Source organism: Sander lucioperca, chromosome 20 (genome assembly GCF_008315115.2).
Source record: "Sander lucioperca isolate FBNREF2018 chromosome 20, SLUC_FBN_1.2, whole genome shotgun sequence".
NCBI classification, from domain to species: domain Eukaryota; kingdom Metazoa; phylum Chordata; class Actinopteri; order Perciformes; family Percidae; genus Sander; species Sander lucioperca.
In genome coordinates this window covers 17981272-17999269 of record NC_050192.1, presented here as the reverse complement: position 1 = coordinate 17999269, position 17998 = coordinate 17981272, and the positions used below count along the sequence as shown (strand labels likewise).

At 42.9% G+C, this 17998-nt stretch overlaps 2 protein-coding genes across 2 annotated transcripts in view; one reads left to right on the top strand and one right to left on the bottom strand.

The window, feature by feature from the left end:
- capn5a (calpain 5a) overlaps positions 1–17998 on the bottom strand; it is a 45377-nt gene that overhangs the window by 6474 nt on the left and 20905 nt on the right. The window contains exons 4-10 of the mRNA XM_031304239.2: positions 7505–7713; positions 5104–5296; positions 2919–3112; positions 2629–2706; positions 1997–2192; positions 1725–1847; positions 778–974 (exon numbers count right to left, since the gene is read on the bottom strand). Coding sequence (XP_031160099.1) covers positions 778–974; positions 1725–1847; positions 1997–2192; positions 2629–2706; positions 2919–3112; positions 5104–5296; positions 7505–7713 — 1190 coding nt within the window. The remainder of the gene's footprint in view (positions 1–777; positions 975–1724; positions 1848–1996; positions 2193–2628; positions 2707–2918; positions 3113–5103; positions 5297–7504; positions 7714–17998) is intronic.
- On the top strand, positions 8889–11810 carry ompa (olfactory marker protein a). The gene is made up of 2 exons (XM_031304244.2): positions 8889–9081; positions 11279–11810. The coding sequence occupies exons 1-2, from the start codon at positions 9013–9015 to the stop codon at positions 11708–11710; spliced, it is 501 nt and encodes a 166-aa protein (XP_031160104.1). The 5' UTR covers positions 8889–9012; the 3' UTR covers positions 11711–11810.

Below are 17998 nucleotides of genomic sequence, written 5' to 3'. Positions count from 1 at the left end.
ATCGTTCAATAATCGTAATCGAGGTAACTTGTTCGATTAATCGTGATTATGATTTTAGCCAAAATCGTCCAGCCCTAATATATATATATATATATATATATATTTCCAGAGAAACCAGACCCACGTGACGCGTTCGTCCAATCAGCTGCCGGTTTTCATTTTTGGACGACAATACAGATTAGCGCCGCCTGCTGTTATGGAGACGTATTACGTCTCGTCTCTTCGGTGTGCTCTGAGGAACTTTTTTGACCAACTCGGGTACACCGATCAGCCCAACTGCCTTTTCTGCCGAGGGTCGGCCGTCTGGTCGGTGTGTCTGCAGTTTTAGACTCTAAGGGCATTTTCACATATCTTCTTAAATGTTCCTTTTTAAGGTATTTGCATATAACTGATCTCCGTGTGTTTCACATCAAAATGTTCAGCACAAACTCAGCCTTCCGTACAGTGACGGCCAATTTTTTTCTAGAGCATTGTGTGAAGAGATAATTTGGCGCTAAAGCTGAAACGTTGATGTTCGCTTTTTGAAATCCCTCAAATCTCTTTTGAAAACAAACCTTAACTTATGATGTGTTGTACCAATTGTTTTCGGCGCTTGTTAACCAAAGTCTTAGCTTATACATGGTTAAAATAGTAAATAAATGTCTGAAATGAAATTTTGTAATATCGCTTTTTCAATATCCGGTAATGCTGCTGCTGAACCAAAAAGAACACTAAAAGTCTCCCGCAGAAAACAAGGAAAGCTGAGTTCAAACTAAAACAAGACCAGTGGGTCCCTACTTGCAGTCAGACGGCACATCGGTGAAGGTGCGGAGCAGGAATTCTCCCTCGAGGGCGGGGTCAAAGGTCGTGGGTATGATGACATACCGGCCCTCTTTCAGTTCAATGCGTTTGAACACAGACCTTGAGTTGATGTAGACGCTCCCACCAACCTTCTGCTGGGTGACATGCATACGGTAGGTCCTGTTTAACTCCACCTGAACACAGAAAGACAGCAGCATATTTAGAATATTTTTACCACTACCAACTACCTTGCTGTCAGACGGCCCTTTACGACGGGGAACTGAAGCCGTTATCTCTGCTTTTTTCCAAGCCACCAGACTCCTTTGACAAAAATATTTTACCTCACAGAACACAGGAGTTGCTGGTCTACCGCTGCCTCCATCGGTTAGTTTGTTTATGTTATTGTGTGAGTTTGGTGTTTTAAAATTGTTAGTTTGGACTCAGAAATACAGCTACGTTTAGTATTGTATATTGTTGGAACGTCTGTTTATCTTTTAAATGAAACATTTTAAACACAGATATGTAAGAAACCGTTATTTTATTTTGTGGTGTATTCTATATACACTCACTTGTTTAAAAAAAAAAAAAAAAGACCTGCAATAATTAGCTTGCTCTGAGACCTGGAGGAATTTTAGAAAACTTCTACAGTATGAAGGTCTTTAACACACACACACACACACACACACACACACACACACAAGCTTGGTGCAAGCTAATCAAGATAGTTTCTAGATGTTGGGAAAAAATGTGTATTCCATTTTTTCTACTTTGACAAAAACTAATTGGACTTCATGAAACCATAATAATGTTCTGAAATTGCAGTAAATCCTCCGGTTGACATTTTAGTTTCTGATGCACGCACGCACGCACGCACCACCCACACACACACACACACACACACACACACACACACACACACACACACACACACACACACAGCTGACCCTGTGTATGTCAAAGCCAATAGCCAGGTTTTCTCCTCGTCCCTCCCTCAGCGTGGCTCTGCGATCTTTCTGCTGCAGACAGATCAGTACCTCGTCCTCCGGCTTCTTCACATCAAACACAAACTGCAACGCAGAGGAAAAAAAAAAGAAATACACACGTATTGTTAAGAGTCCATTCCTTCTCCACAACAGGGATCCCGCTATTGCAAAGTACATAGCCTTTGCCCCACACCAAATCTGAGAACGTATGAACTCATGAGGGGAAATAAGACCTGCGGGTTCTGGAGGAAGGTCTGCTTGTTGTTGCTGCAGCCCCCGGCTCGGTTGAGAAGCGGGTCGTCGTGGCGGCGCCAGGAGCCCCGCATCACGGCCTCCTCCCAGATCTTATGGAAACTCAGGTAGGATGTGTTGATGAGACGACACAGGATGAGGTCTGTGAAGTTAGCGATGAAGTCATCAAACGTCATCCTGCGGGAAGGGAGACACAGAGAAGGGAATGAGTAGAAATGATGGTTAATTTACACCGACATTAATTCACTGTTTGATCAGAGAGATGAATGATGAAAGAGCTCAATATTTAAACTAAGAGGGAAAAAAAGTGTAAATTCAGCAGGATGTGTTTAGAAATGACCTATGAATCAGTAAAAAAAAAAATACAAATCAAAGAATTCAGAACCAGAATTGACTTTATCATCTTTGTAAGTACATACAATGAAATTAAAACGCTGGAAATATAAAAACACGCACATTAAACTGAGAACATAGATTAACGCTTGAGAGATGGAGACTGAGCAGTGTAACAAGATGAGAATTATTGCAGATCTTTGGACTTTGTGAGGTCACAAAGCGCCACGTGCAAGCACCTGTGTCTGCCAACGGGGGGCAGCGTTGAACCAAAACTCACCAGAACTCTCCATCATCCTGCACAGTGACGCCGATCTTCTCCCTCTCACTCTTACTGACCTTCTTCCACTCTTCAGAGCTGCAAACAGGCAGACAAAAGAGGTCAGCATGGTTCTTCTCATAATAAAATGAGGATAGCAGATGTATGCAAGTCTTATTATACATCCATGGATTACATGTTTAAATCGTAGGTTATCTGGACTTTTTTTTTTTTCTTAAAAGGTGAAAATCTTGATTCTCACGTGATTTATAAATCAGCAGAAATATGGTCTGTGGTTCCCTGCTTCTCACCTGTCGCTCCAGGCCCCGTTCCACTCTCTCTCTCCCCAGGGGTTTCTCATGCGGATCATGGTGAGCTTGTCTGACTTGAAGAAGGCCAGCAGGCCGTGGCCGAGCCTCACCCTGCGGACGTCCGTCACTGCGTAGGCATGGCCCTTCACCAGGCCGCAGGCCAGCCTGGCCTCCATGTCCGCTGCAGTGGCTGCCTGGAACGACACGGCAAGTGGCGGCACAGCTTCAGTCAGTCCGTAAATCATCCTTAAGTCTGCGCTCACACGGCCTGCGTCGGCCGTCCGGCGGTCCGGCAGAAACGCAGGTCTTTACATTCATTTTGAATGGGGGTAGAGCGTTTAAGGGGGAGGGACGCAAAAAAATGCAGTGGACCTGCAGCGAAAAGTGGAGATGGACTTAACTTTTGGAGAAACGTAACCCCACGTCTAGGGCTGTAAGGGTATGAAAATTTAACCTCACGGTTATAGTGACCAAAATGATCACAGTTTTAGGTATTATCGCGGTATTTGGTAAGTAAGTGTGTTCAACATGTTGAGAAAGCGCTGATAGTCCTACACAATGTTTATTATATTACAAAAATATAGGCAAAACCTTATCAAAAGTGCAACTTTTAACATCAAAGGAACAAAGGTCCAGCACGTAAACAGCTTATTTGTCACATCAGGAACATTTCCAGTAGCCCAGGTTTAAATTATACAAATCCAAACATTCAAGCTAAGACATAAAGAACAATATGTAAACAAATCATAGAAACACCACTAATTATACACTTGTTTTCTTCATCCTCAAAATTAAAATGTAAAACTGTACACATGAACACTTGAAAGTAAACCTTAAATAAATAAGACAAAAGTGCATTATGCATTTGAAATAAATAGCCACTATAAACAAATTACAAAAAGAACTACAATCATGGGAAGGATTAAACACGCGGTTTCCACACCGTGGTAATCCATCGTGATAATAATGATATTTTAAATGAAAACGGTAACTGTTATCGTCAGCATTTTTAATCGTGGTTAATCATTACATCCCTACCCACGTCACGCTGCGGTGGCCAATCACGTAACCAGAGGTCAGACTTCTCGGTGTGTTTTGAGCTACGGTTTGAGAGTCCCGTACAGGAAACAGGAAACATCACTGCCTCTATCGCTGCCACAAGACAGTTTAAAACCAAGGGGGTAAGCGTCTGTCAACAACCCGAACCTCCTATGGAGCCATTTTGATGCTACCAAGCCATCACCTCCCGTTAGCATCCCATTGACTGCCATTCATTTTGACGTCACTTTGACAGAGAATAACTTTACATCTGAAGAGTTTAAAGACTCTATTTGTCCGTTGTTTATTTCTAAAGAAACACGACAATGTATAAAAGGCTCTATTACCTTGTACCTCACGTTATGGCTCTGTAGCAGACGTTTTTATAAAAATAGGCTAACGATTGTGTCATAACCACGAGACTTACTGTCGCATAGTAGAGGAATTACTGTATAGTACAGGAGAAGCTCGCAGTCAGTTTGGACTTCCATTAGCTGTTTAAGTGTAATTACTAATGTTAACTAGCATTTTAGTGATCAATAATTAGCCTGTGTCTATGTTATCTCCTTACATATACCTACGCTCTCCGTCTCTGCAAGATTGGGAATGATTGAGATTTCTCTTGGCACAGCTACCAGAAGACTTACAACTTTCAGACAGGTTGCTCACGGCACATTTACGTCGTCTCTCTCAGTTGGAGGCTGCTCAGTAACGCTCAGCCATCACCGGAAAAGTGCGTCTAATATCCTTCACTGGTCTCCGTCCTTTATATTCTGTCTATGTTTAAAACAAACAAGCAGTAAACTGCCCTGGAGTTTGTGCGATACCTGAATGTTTCCTGCAACAACAAAGCACTCGCTATGTCTCGCTCGTCTCTTTTCTTTCTCCCTCCTGTGAAAATAAGCTGTCTTCAAGTGTGGTCGTAAAACATCGATATCAGTAACTGTGAAATATAAAGTCTACTTGTGCTACATTGGGGAGGGTTATAGAAAACAAGACAAGGACGTCACACAAATGGGCCCTTTCATTGTCGCTACCACCGCCGCGCCACCCTGCAGAGAATCGCCGGATCACTGTTCTCGGTGTGAATGCCTACGGTATCCATTTGTTTAATCATACGGCCGCCGTGTGTTTGTCCTCTGCTCACCCGGATCGAGCAGCTGATGAGGCCTCCTCTGTCATGGACTTTCAGGACTCTTTCGAACAGCTTGCTGCGTTTCTCTTGATCTTCTTTGAACCCGTTCTCCATCAAGTCCATTGGCTCCGACACGCCGCCAGTGAAATCCACGAGAGCGTCGGCCGTGTTGCCCCCATCAAGCGCCTCGTAGCATCCAGACATCCTAGACACACACACACACACACACACACACACACACACACACACACACGCGTAAACAGTCATCAACGCTTACACACAACGTTTTAATTCCTGCCGATTGAAGAAGTGGTTCTGCATCTCCGCCCTCAGGGTTTTTTTTTTATAGATTATGTTTTGGGCCATTTTTAGGCCTTTATTTGACAGGACAGCTGGAGTGCAAAAGAAAATAACAGTCAAACATAATTATTTGATAAAAAGTCAAAAGGACAACCCTGTGGACATAAAAACCCCACGGGATAGGTTAACTACGACTACGAAGAAACAATCCAATGAAAGAACTTAAACACTGTGCAATGCTAGCGGGGGGGGGGGCGGAAGCTAAAAATGACACTACTGAGAAACCTGATCACAATCTGAAGCTATTTTGGATTCTGGGGTCATTTTTGTGAATTAAACCAGGGTTTTCCCTACCATTATAAGTCTTACCCGCAATTTCCACCAACTGCTGAACGGCTGCGTGTCGGCTCCGCTGCGTGTCGGATCCGTGATCCAATCGTCCGTCAATACCCACCAGGTCCGGATTTGTTGCGGAACGGCTGCGGCCATGACGGACAGCTAAAGTCCCGAGGACCCACGAGATCTCGCGAATTCACATATGATCGCGCGATATAATAGGATGTAGTTTCTATAAACAGAACCACAGAACCACAAAACCAACAACCATCCAGAGGATCACAGGGGAAACAACTCTGTGCTGACCTGCTGAAATATGATCCGCCGTGTCACGGTGTATTTTATTTTGAAAAATAACCGGATGTTTTATTTTGTTTCTGAGCTCGACTTCCTGTCCCGCACTATCTGCCCTGTGCTGAATTGCTGCGGAGCTCTCCGGCGTCCGGCAAAAATAGAAGCTCTGCGTATCTGCTCCGGAGGGCTGCGGACCGCCGGAGCTGGGACGGAGTCGGAACGCAGACGTTCTGCAGTCAGTGGAAATACACACGTTGACTTTAATGGAAACCTAATGACTCCGCTGCCGTTCCGGAGCGGATCCGCAGCCGTTCCGCAGTTGGTGGAAATTGCAGGTTAGGCGCAGCACTCAAGCTGTTTTGGGCACCACCTAAAGCCGAATGAATGTAAAATCAATTTGAGCATCAAAACTAACTAAATGACTTTTCTCAGATCTAATGGTTGTAGTTTCTCCCCAGTGGACTTCCCTAGCAAGTTCTGTCGTTAAGCTTTTTGCGTGTTACTTATTTATTATCTTCTCTGGCTTTTCCAACGTTTTGGACCCAGATATGGTAATAATAATGGTCCAAAATAATGTGAAATTATATTCATAATTGAAAAACGTTACTTCATGCTCACTCTACACCAGCCCTTACCTATTTTATTGCTATATTTTAACTTGTGCACTATTTTAATCTAGTTTAAAGCAGCCATATTATGCTCATTTTCAGGTTCATAATTGTATTTTAAGGTTGTACCAGAATGGTTTAATTTTCAAAAAACACCATATCTTTGTTGTACTGCACCGCTCTCTCTCACTGCTGCAGATCCTCTTTTCAGCTGGTCTCTGTTTTAGCTACAGAGTGAGACCTCTTTTCTTCTTCTTCTTCTTCTGTACTATCTTTGATTACACTTGCACATGCCCAGTAGCTCAGATGTGGATCATGTAGTAAAAGAAAGGCTGTTTCTACAACTTCGGTCAGTTACAAGGCAGGATTAGCTGGGAGACTTCTAAATGAGGGCGCACATGTAAATAGTTCTTTTGTAGATTATGGTGAACTTGTGTGTGTTGTAGCAGTGCTTTGCTATTGAGAACGAGGTAGCATGCTAGCGCTAACGCTACGAGCTAATGGTTGCGGTTAGCCTGCTCGTTTCGGCTTGTGACGTCACAAGCCGTGCCGATTTTGAACAGCTCACCCAGAGACTGAAGGCAGGACACATTCAGAAACCGTATCTCACTCTAAACAGCATGGATGGATTTTTTTCAAAGTTTGTATGTGTGTGGAAGCACCAGAGACACAACATAACACCCCAAATCCCAGAAAAAGTGATTTTTTCATAATATGGGCACTTTAATGTCTTTGATTCTCATTTTTCTTTTTGTGCATTTTGAAGAAGCGTTGTTGGAGGTGGCCTGAGAACAACGTTGCTAACGGCTGCTCCACTCTGCACTAATTCTTGTGAATGTGACAAGACTTGAAAACCCACATGGTGGAAGTCTTACTTGGCGTAGGCCTTCTCCACCAGCGCGCTCCAGAACTCGTTGCTGTCGTTGGAGTGGCAGTACACCAGCTTTCCGTTCACCGTGGCCAGCCGGTCATCGATCACCACGTCCACCCACTCACCGAATCGCCAGAACCGGAAGTGGAAGATCCCGGCGTAGGACTCCGGTTTATCGTCATTCCACTCCTGGTCCTTCCAGTCAGGGATCACCTGAGGGGGGAGAGAACACATGGTCATCATTCATTTATACTTGAAAGATCACTGAGGGGAAAATGTCATTTACAATGACATCGATTCAGTTACAAAGACAAAGATCATCTGAGAAAAGCTCCGATTTTTTAACAAACTAGAATGGCACTCGGAGAGCGCAGACCTTCGCTAGTTCTTCATTCAGGATTTTTTTAAACTGACTTAAAATCACCCAAAGTAATAGTCACCTCTGACAACATCATCTGTACATATTCTGTCTATTTGTTAGTTCTTAAAAAGTAAAAAAAAGTTTTTTTTACACTTCTTTCCCCTTAATTAACCTGAGGATGTATGACGTTTTTGTCAACAAGGGAATGCCTCACACACACACACACACACACACACACACACACACACACACACACACACACACACACACACACATTGATACACACACATATTGAGAAGTCAGTGATATAAATAAATAACTGATCCATTAAGCCAAGACCAGTCAAGCTCCCAGAAGCCCTCAGGAAACTCCCAGAGTTCCCTCTTGTACGTCATCAGCGCCTCCTGTTGCCTAGCACCCTCACACCTCATCACCCACCTCCTTAACGCCTTTAAAAAAAAAATCTTGGAGGGTGTTTTAATTTGATGTACATACATTTTAAACCTGATCCCCAGAGTTTACACCTCGGGAAAATGTATGATAATTCAGACAGGCCATATATTGCATATAACAAGAATAATATTAAATAGAGTAAATGTGTGGATATTTTACAACAGTTTGGTGCAAAAATCAGCCTTCAAAGGGTTGAACGCTCAGCAGGGCTGAATACTACTGATTCTGACTGATGCTGTTTGTTGCATTGATCCCATCTCCCAATGCTCTCCCCTATGCTCGTGTTATGAGGCTAATCAATGTGTCCTAACCAAAACTACCCTGTGGGCAAGGGGAGTGCCACTCTGTGATGGAAATAGTTGAAGAGGGGAGGGGAGACAGAGAAGGCATACGAGCCTATGAGGGGAGAGAGAGAGAGAGAGAGAGAGAGAGAGAGAGAGAGAGACAGAGAGAGAGAGAGAGAGAGACAGAGAGAGAGAGAGAGAGAGAGACAGAGAGAGAGAGAGAGAGAGAGAGAGACAGAGAGAGAGAGAGAGAGAGAGAGAGAGAGAGAGAGAGAGAGAGAGACAGAGAGAGAGAGAGAGAGACACAGAGAGAGAGAAATCTGAAACTCTCAGAGTTCCATCTATCACAGCATCCATCCAGACAGGCCAGCCTTGTCCTCTCCTTAACCCAGGATTATAACCTCGAAGTCGGACATGGACAATGCCAAAGCCCCCGGCAACACAATAGTGCTGGCGTTTAAAGAAGACACGGCACTGACAGAGGTGAGGGTCTCGCTTTGAAATGACAACATCTCACACATCGTCTGTTATCGCAATATGTGTGGAGGCAATGCTTTTCAATTTATTTGAAAGAAAATATAATTGAATGTACAAAGAGGCAACCTAATTTGATGGGGTGTCTTTGCACAATTGAGGGTTTGTGCCCCATCACCAAAATGTCAACGCTGCAGTTTTGACTCTTGATGAACATGTTAAACATGGATATCTTTTAAGAAATACTTGTGTAATTATTTATACACTGAGAAAAAGTTTGAAATTGAGCTTATTACTTTTCTTTTTTACTTGTTGGCCGACTTTTCGAAGTTTCCTTTTCGGAGATTCATGCAACTTTTTATTCAAACTGTTCGCCCAGCTTTGATGAATAGTCTTCATAACATCCGTTCTAAAGGCTTTCTATGGTGTGTCTGGTGCTCTGAATGTCCCTGGTGTAGTGATCAATAGGTCTACTTATCAGAAGAGTTAAAACACTGACTATTAGCCTGGCAGTCTGCCTCAAAACTTCTTTCTGTGTGATGTAACCTCAGTGGTGGTCAACCGCTCCTGGGCTGAAATGTTAACGTGTACCTGTGCTTTGCTCAGAGAAAAATGTTTTAGAGCTACAACGATTGGTCAACTATCAAAAGACAGCTAATGCGCAATTCTTTTGATACATTTTTAATCATTTAGGTCATTTTTCAAGCAAAAACGATAAACGCTTTCTGGCTCGCAGCTTCTCAAATGTGAGAGGCTGGAGCCAGAAAGTGTTAAATCACAGTTCTTCGAATATTTTGGATGTTTGGGACTGTCGGTTGGACAAAACAGGACGTTTGATGACGTCACCTTGTGGTCTAGGATATTGTGATGGCTATGTTTCACTGTTATAGACCAAAGAATTGATCGATTAATCACAAAAATGATTGGGGTGCTTTCCATAAGATCATCTCTCAATGCAAATCAAACCAGCTATTAGGTTAACTGAAATAAAACCATGCCAATCTCTAGGTATGGTGAAGGGGATGTGATGATGTGGGGCTATTTTAATTCCAAAGGCCAAGGGAACTTTATCAGGATGCATAGTATCCTGGATCCATGAAATAACTGGCCTTTAAAAATAAAAATCTGCCTTCCTCTATGGGAATTTAACATAGGGGTGTACTGACTTATGCCTCCTGTATTTTAAGTAGGATCATTTATTTAATTACAATACGTTATTCATTCACAAAGAAAATTGGTGTCCTTAAAGACTGAATTCTTCCTATTTTTTTAATTAAGGCATTAAGATAAATTTCCAAAAGATAATTTTTTTATTCCTCTTTTTAGTCAACTTTAGCATGGGTTCATAAACTTATGAGCACCACTGTATGTAAAAGATTCCCGTTCTGACTGATCATGTCTCTAGAATTGGACTCTCTGCAAATTCAAGTAAGTGAAAATCATTTAGGAAGACAAACTACCGGTGTCAACAATGGTACCGTGGCATCAAGTCGTGTGCCTGGACTGAACACTATTGCGTAGCATAAATGTCTTTATAGTACTCAGTTAAAAAGGGTTTTTTCCACAAATACCGTGGATGCATAATAAGAACTGGACACAGCTTTCGAGGCGGAGCCCCGTTCATTCCTATGAGAGTTGCTCAGTGACGCATGAAGCCTTCATGGAGTCAAAACCGCATATCAAATGTTCAGGCGGTCGGGACTGCTTCCGCACGGTGCGGCCCGTAGAGCAGGCACTAAAGACCTCCGCTGGCCGAGCCGGCTACTTCTGGTTTATCACTCTGCTAACATGAATGGGGATAAAATGATGTAATCGTGCGGCTCTTCTAGACTTTCCAAATCTTATCGGACCGAATGGATTAAATTCTGATAGTGAAACTAGACATTTCGCTGTGGATTTGCGATGCTTGAAAAAAATGTATCCACTCATTTACAGATGTCTCTTTCGCCATGTAAGTCTAGAGGGAAAAGTCTTTTTGGGCCAGAGGGCATCACGTGACGGCCCAAGAGCTGTAATTTCGCCGTTTGGCCTGCTTTGATCAATTTGCTTCAAAGCACGGCGCACTTCCCGGGGGCCTGACAACTACGGAATAAAATGTGGTGGGCTGGATCAAATTAAATCTGACACACACTACTCCTTCTTCTCCGACCAATCGTGATTACCTTTCATCTCTCTCTTCCTGTGTGCTCTTTTACTTCCTCTGCAGATGATGCGTCTCCGCGTGTCGTCTCTGCAGCGCTCAGGGCAGAAGCGCCAGGATGGCGAGCGCCTGCTTCTCTCCCATGAGGCCGTGTATCGGCTGGACTTCCCCACCCAGGAGCTCAACTTCTCTCGCTGGTACTTCTCCCTCACGGGCTACGGTCGCGTCACCATCACCGGTATCTCCCAACACTGGACCCCCGACCTCACCAACCTGATGACCCGCCAGCTACTCGAGCCGATCGGAACGTTTTGGCGAAACGCCAACGACCCGGAGGATTCGCCGCTCAAGTGGCTGGAGGCGGACATGCAGGAGTTCGGCGAGAGGATTGCCGAGCTGGCCAAAGTCAGGAAGGTCATGTACTTCCTGTTTGCTTTCAAGGATGCTGCAGAGGCCGCAAATCTCAGCTGCTCGGTGGAGTTCACGCCAGAAAAATGACTCTTCGCTCTCTGTCAGTAGAGTCCTCTTAGTACTCAACAAGCATTGCAATATTTTGTTCAATCTTTGACCTTTTAACAACATCACACTAGAGCTGAAGACAAACTCCCTCAAAAGTTCTTTCTCACTGATTCACCTGTCATTTTAAAGGTGCTCTAAGCCAGTGGTTCCCAACCTTTTTTCCTTGGCGCCCCCCCTACTTATGTCTAAGAAAAGCTGAGCCCCCCCTCCAAAACCGAAGTTGAGGTAACTTTCCCTTACTTTCTTTTTTGATACAGAGGAGTTATCAGCACTTTTACGTTTCTCCGCCATGTTTCATTCATAAAATAGTGATGCCGTGGCGGCAGGAAAAACGAGGATGATATCAGCTAGGAGCTAGCAGCTAGCAGCTGACCTGATGACAGCAGGGTCCCAGGTTAAGAGGTCCCGGAGGTCTGGCCTACTAAGTAGCCTGCCTACAAGTTTAAGCGAGAACAAAAATATATAGTTTTTATACAGACTTTTGTATACATTATATATTGTAGTGTATTATCATAATTTCTTTAACATGTGCAAATGTTTGTTTTTTTTACCTCAACCTCGAACCAGATAAAGAGTTGCGCCCCCCCTGTGATCTTTGCCGCCCCCCTTAGGGGTCCCCGGACCCCAGGTTGGGAACCACTGCTCTAAGCGATGTCACGCGTTTTTTAGGCTACAACATTTTTTAGATAGCTGCCTGTCCCCTGAACACACTGTAAAAAAAAAAAAAAAAAAAAACGTGGTCTCTGTAGACAGCCCAGGCTCCACAAACGGCAACAAAAACAAACTGCGCCGACCTGCACCACCAAACATAACAAACAGCGTTCCAGCCAATAACCGACAAGGAGCTGGTTGAGCCATCACCGCAGCAGCGTTAGCACGTAGGCTACTTCCACAATGCGCGTTCATGACTGTTTCAGAAAGCACGGAAGGGAGGGGGAGGGGACGGGATGAGGATGAGGAGGAGGGAGGGGCGAGCTAGCCTCCGTTTGGTTTGACAATACTTCGAACGTCAACAAGAAGTGACGTCACCCAACATCGCTTAGAGCACCTTTAAGATTGTAGATCCACCTTCTTTGCCCACGTGACGCATTCAGTTTTCCACAGTTCATTCAAACATTTCAGCACAACCTTTTACAATCACCTCAACAGCCAAGTCAACATTTTATAAGCACTTAACAAGCTGTAAAGAAAGTATTTTTCACAAAACAAAGCACACACATTTTGTGAAAAAAAAACCCAACAACATAAATATGACGAGATAGAACAAGTATGAATGCAGATCAATGTATCATCAACAAAAATCATGAATTTTGAGTCGTACAGAAACGCGAGCATTCATAACAAAAAAAGATTCTTTTCACAACATTATCTGATGCTAAAACTTCATAATCGTTTGTGGAAATTTCTGAATTCAGAAATATTGAATACAAAACTTCTGAGGACACAAACTAAACTTCCTCTTGTAGATAAAACGCGCCTTTTCTGATCAGCTGAATATCGTGATAACGTGCGTTTGGGTTATTACCGTCTTTGCTGTTGTTGTATTTTGTTCCTGAGGTCTTTCATCGCTCACTGGAGAGGCAAAACAAGCAGCACTGAATCCAATATTGAATATTCACATCGCATGACTGTCGGCCTACAAACAGAGATCAATGGAGTGAAATCTATTAAAAATCAACTGAAAGCTGTCTACTGTATGTGTTCTCATTGGTGCAGATTATTATTGGTGTTACTGGACAGACGAGGGAGGGAGGGAGAGAGGGAGGGAGGGAGGGAACAAGAGGCTCCTTTTCTCTTGTCCTTGAGACTAGGAAGCGATGAAAAATGTTTAGACTATAGTAAGGAAAGAAACGAGAAGAAGGAATTAAGATGACAGGAGTCAAGAAAGGGATTAAAAAAAGAGGAAAGGAGACTAGGAAAAGGAGGGAAACCAAAAGAAGAGAAGAGGACAATAAGAAAGGGTGAAACAAGGAGGAGTGGAGACGAGGAACGGACGGAAACAAGAGAATACTAGGAGATACGGAAACAGGAGGCGAGGAAGGAAAGAAACAAGAGGAGAGGAAGGAAAGAAACAAGGGGAGAGGAAACTAAGAAAGGATGAAACAAGAGTCAGGTTTATAAAATAAAGCCCAAAATCACAAATTTGCCTCAAAGGGCTCAAAGGTAGGCCTGCACGATTAATCGTTATAAAAATCGCATTCTCAATTCACCCCTGTTATGATTTAATTTTTAAATGACTTCAATTTTTTCTCCTTCAATTAATTTATTTTATTTATTTAATTATGTTAAGACATGTTCAAGGAGTTCAGATAGAGCCTGTATCAGGGCCATATTTAGTCCAGATAGAGCCTGTATCAGGGCCATATTTAGTCCAGATAGAGCCTGTATCAGGGCCATATTTAGTCCAGATAGAGCCTGTATCAGGGCCATATTTAGTCCAGATAGAGCCTGTATCAGGGCCATATTTAGTCCAGATAGAGCCTGTATCAGGGCCATATTTAGTCCAGATAGAGCCTGTATCAGGGCCATATTTAGTTCAGATAGAGCCTGTATCAGGGCCATATTTAGTTCAGATAGAGCCTGTATCAGGGCCATATTTAGTTCAGATAGAGCCTGTATCAGGGCCATATTTAGTTCAGATGGAGCCTGTATCAGGGCCATAGTTAGTCCAGATAGAGCGTGTATCAGGGCCATATTTAGTTCAGATAGAGCCTGTATCAGGGCCATATTTAGTTCAGATGGAGCCTGTATCAGGGCCATAGTTAGTCCAGATAGAGCCTGTATCAGGGCCATATTTAGTTCAGATAGAGCCTGTATCAGGGCCATATTTAGTCCAGATAGAGCCTGTATCAGGGCCATATTTAGTTCAGATAGAGCCTGTATCAGGGCCATATTTAGTCCAGATAGAGCCCGTATCCCGGCCATATTTAGTTCAGATAGAGCCCGTATCAGGGCCATATTTAGTTCAGATAGAGCCCGTATCAGGGTCATATTTAGTTCAGATAGAGCGTGTATCAGGGCCATATTTAGTTCAGATAGAGCCTGTAGCAGGGCCATATTTAGTTCAGATAGAGCCTGTAGCAGGGCCATATTTAGTTCAGATAGAGCCTGTATCAGGGCCATATTTAGTTCAGATAGAGCCTGTAGCAGGGCCATATTTAGTCCAGATAGAGCCTGTATCAGGGCCATATTTAGTTTAGATAGAGCCTGTATCAGGGCCATATTTAGTTTAGATAGAGCCTGTATCAGGGCCATATTTAGTTTAGATAGAGCCTGTATCAGGGCCATATTTAGTTCAGATAGAGCCTGTATCAGGGCCATATTTAGTCCAGATAGAGCCTGTATCAGGGCCATATTTAGTTCAGATAGAGCGTGTATCAGGGCCATATTTAGTTCAGATAGAGCCTGTATCAGGGCCATATTTAGTTCAGATAGAGCGTGTATCAGGGCCATATTTAGTTCAGATAGAGCCTGTATCAGGGCTATATTTAGTTCAGATAGAGCCTGTATCAGGGCCATAGTTAGTTCAGATAGAGCGTGTATCAGGGCCATATTTAGTTCAGATAGAGCCTGTATCAGGGCCATATTTAGTTCAGATAAGAGCCCGTATCAGGGCCATAGTTAGTCCAGATAGAGCCCGTATCAGGGCCATATTTAGTCCAGATAGAGCCCGTATCAGGGCCATATTTAGTCCAGATAGAGCCTGTATCAGGGCCATATTTAGTCCAGATAGAGCCTGTATCAGGGCCATATTTAGTTCAATGTGTTATAGGTCACTATTTTGGGAGCCTACTGTACCAATGGCCAGTATGTACTTTATTCATTGAATCCCCTGTGTTTGGGCTTGTGGTGATGCTCAATGTGCTGTAGGTGCCAAAAAAAATTCTATGTTTGGTACTGCCAATTTGTTTTGTTTCGTCATGGTTCAAGTGTGCAATAAACATTACACTTAGTGAGAAAAAAATCGTGGCAGAGAATCGTGATATCAATTCTAAACTAAAAATCGTGATTCATATTTTTTTCCCCGAATCGTGCAGGCCTACTCAAAGGGCAGGGAAGCGAGTATACATTTACTTTTTTAGTAAACACAGTTGCCCGGACAGTTATCACAGGCACGAGAAGATAAAAAAGGTGAAAGAGAGAGACAACATGAAAAAGAAAAAAGGCTTCAGCCTTGATTTCAAAGAACTGAGAGTTGCAGTGGGCCTGAGTTGGTTCCAGATATGTAGAGCTTAAAAAACCATCACTGTGGGCACCTGGGTAGCTCACCTGGTAGAGCATGCGCCCATATACAGAGGATCAGTTAGGGCTGAACGATTAATTGCATTTGCGATAATATCGCGATATGTTAAAACGCGATTTCCTAATCGCAAAGGCTGCGATTTGGTCACGTGACTGGAAAGGGCTAATCAAGTCTGCACTCTGCAGAAAAAGCATCAACTTAGCACGCTAACGCTACGCCGTACCTTGAGCTGACTTCTGTCATTCAAACAACTCTGAGTTGTAGTTTAAAACTTTTACAGCCATTTTAATAAAATGAAGGGTTTTATTCTGGCTCGAGTCCATATATACAGTTAATGGATACAGGAACGCAGAACTGAAGGCTCGGTTAGCAACGATTAGCTCTGATTAGCGGTTAGCTCCGGTTAGCGGTTAGCTCCGTTATAAAGATATGAGTGGAGGAGCTGCCACTGAGAGGGGTAACAACCAGACTCTGATAAATGACGTTCGGGGAGCTTTCACAGCAGCGTGGCCGCAAGGTTTCAACAGTTTTATTAGTACAGTTAATCCCACGGCAAGAACACCAGCAACTAGCTAACGCTAGCTCCTCTCTGTGCACTGTAAAAAAATACACTGTGTGTGTGTGTGTGTGTGTGTGTGTGTGTGTGTGTGTGTGTGTGTGTGTGTATACTATATACCAGGGGTCACCAACCTTTTTGAAACTGAGAGCTACTTCATGGGTACTGAGTCATACGAAGGGCTACCAGTTTGATATACTCTTCTGAAATAACAAATTTGCTCAGTTTGCCTTTAGTTATATATGATTATTAATGATTAATGATAGTCATCTATGTGAAGACACTGATCACATTAATGATTTCTCATTATCAATAATTATCAACAATGACTTAACAAGGTGGGAAACAGATAATATCAATATTCAATTTTCATTTTTAGAACAGGCCTGAGGGCTACTCATGTGGTCCTTGGGGGCTACCTGGTGCCCGCGGGCACCGTGTTGGTGACCCCCTGCTATATACTATATTTTTACTTATTTAACTGTCTAGTGTGTAATTGTGTGTTGTTCATACTATAAAATGATTTATTGTTTGTCTTTGTTGAATAATACAGAAGACAAAGAGCTTAAAAAAATAATCGAATCGCAATCGCAATATTTGGGAAAAAAATCGCAATTAGATTATTTTCAAAAATCGTTCAGCCCTAGGATCAGTCCTCACCGCAGCGGCCTAAAATGCTAAAAAAAAAAAAAAATTCTTAAAAAAGACCTGAGAGGTCTGGATGGTTCACAATGTAGCAGCAGATCTGAAATAAACAGTAGTACGGACAACAGTAAGGAGGTTAAACGCACAATGAATGCTGAATGCACTTTATAAAGTAAAGCAGGTTGGGACACAACACAGAAAATGATGCATGATTTGCTACATCGGTTGTAAATGCATCTGCATGTTATCAACATCACTAAATAGCTGACAAAATAAATATTTCTTATTAATTTAAGCAATATGTTTTTTTTTATAACTTGACCTCTACACACGTTTTAACTCATTTTGTCGTGTAGGATGGAGACAACCGGTCTCCAGTCTCTTCACCACGGGATAATAAAAATGTTGTAATCATTGTCGTCATACTTCCTGTGTAGTTTGCTCTAATCACACCAGAGGCTTAATAAGGGTTTGTTTTTGGACCATTGATGGGTGTCAAGACAACTGGCTGCTCCACTGAGGTAGCGACGCCTAAAACGGGCTTTAGTTTCCCTTCAGCTGATGGAAAACGGAGAGCTGCAGAGGACCTCCGAGACCAGACGGGAGGAGTGAGGTGGACAGTGGAAAAAACCCACAGAGGAAACACACAATGCACACAGCCAACCATTACTCCAATAATGCATTCATGTTTATAACATACACATCCGATTGGATGTGTTTTGAGTAGAGCTGAGAAGATGAATGGATTAGTTGTCACCTATTAAACTACTTTGATAATCAATTATTATTATAATACTCATTCCAGCATATTAAAGTGCTCATA

Coding starts and splice junctions, on each gene's coding strand:
- ompa (XM_031304244.2), top strand. CDS start 9,013: ATGGACAATGCCAAAGCCCCCGGCAACACAATAGTGCTGGCGTTTAAA. Junction 9,082..11,278: donor AAGACACGGCACTGACAGAG/GTGAGGGTCTCG, acceptor CTTCCTCTGCAG/ATGATGCGTCTCCGCGTGTC.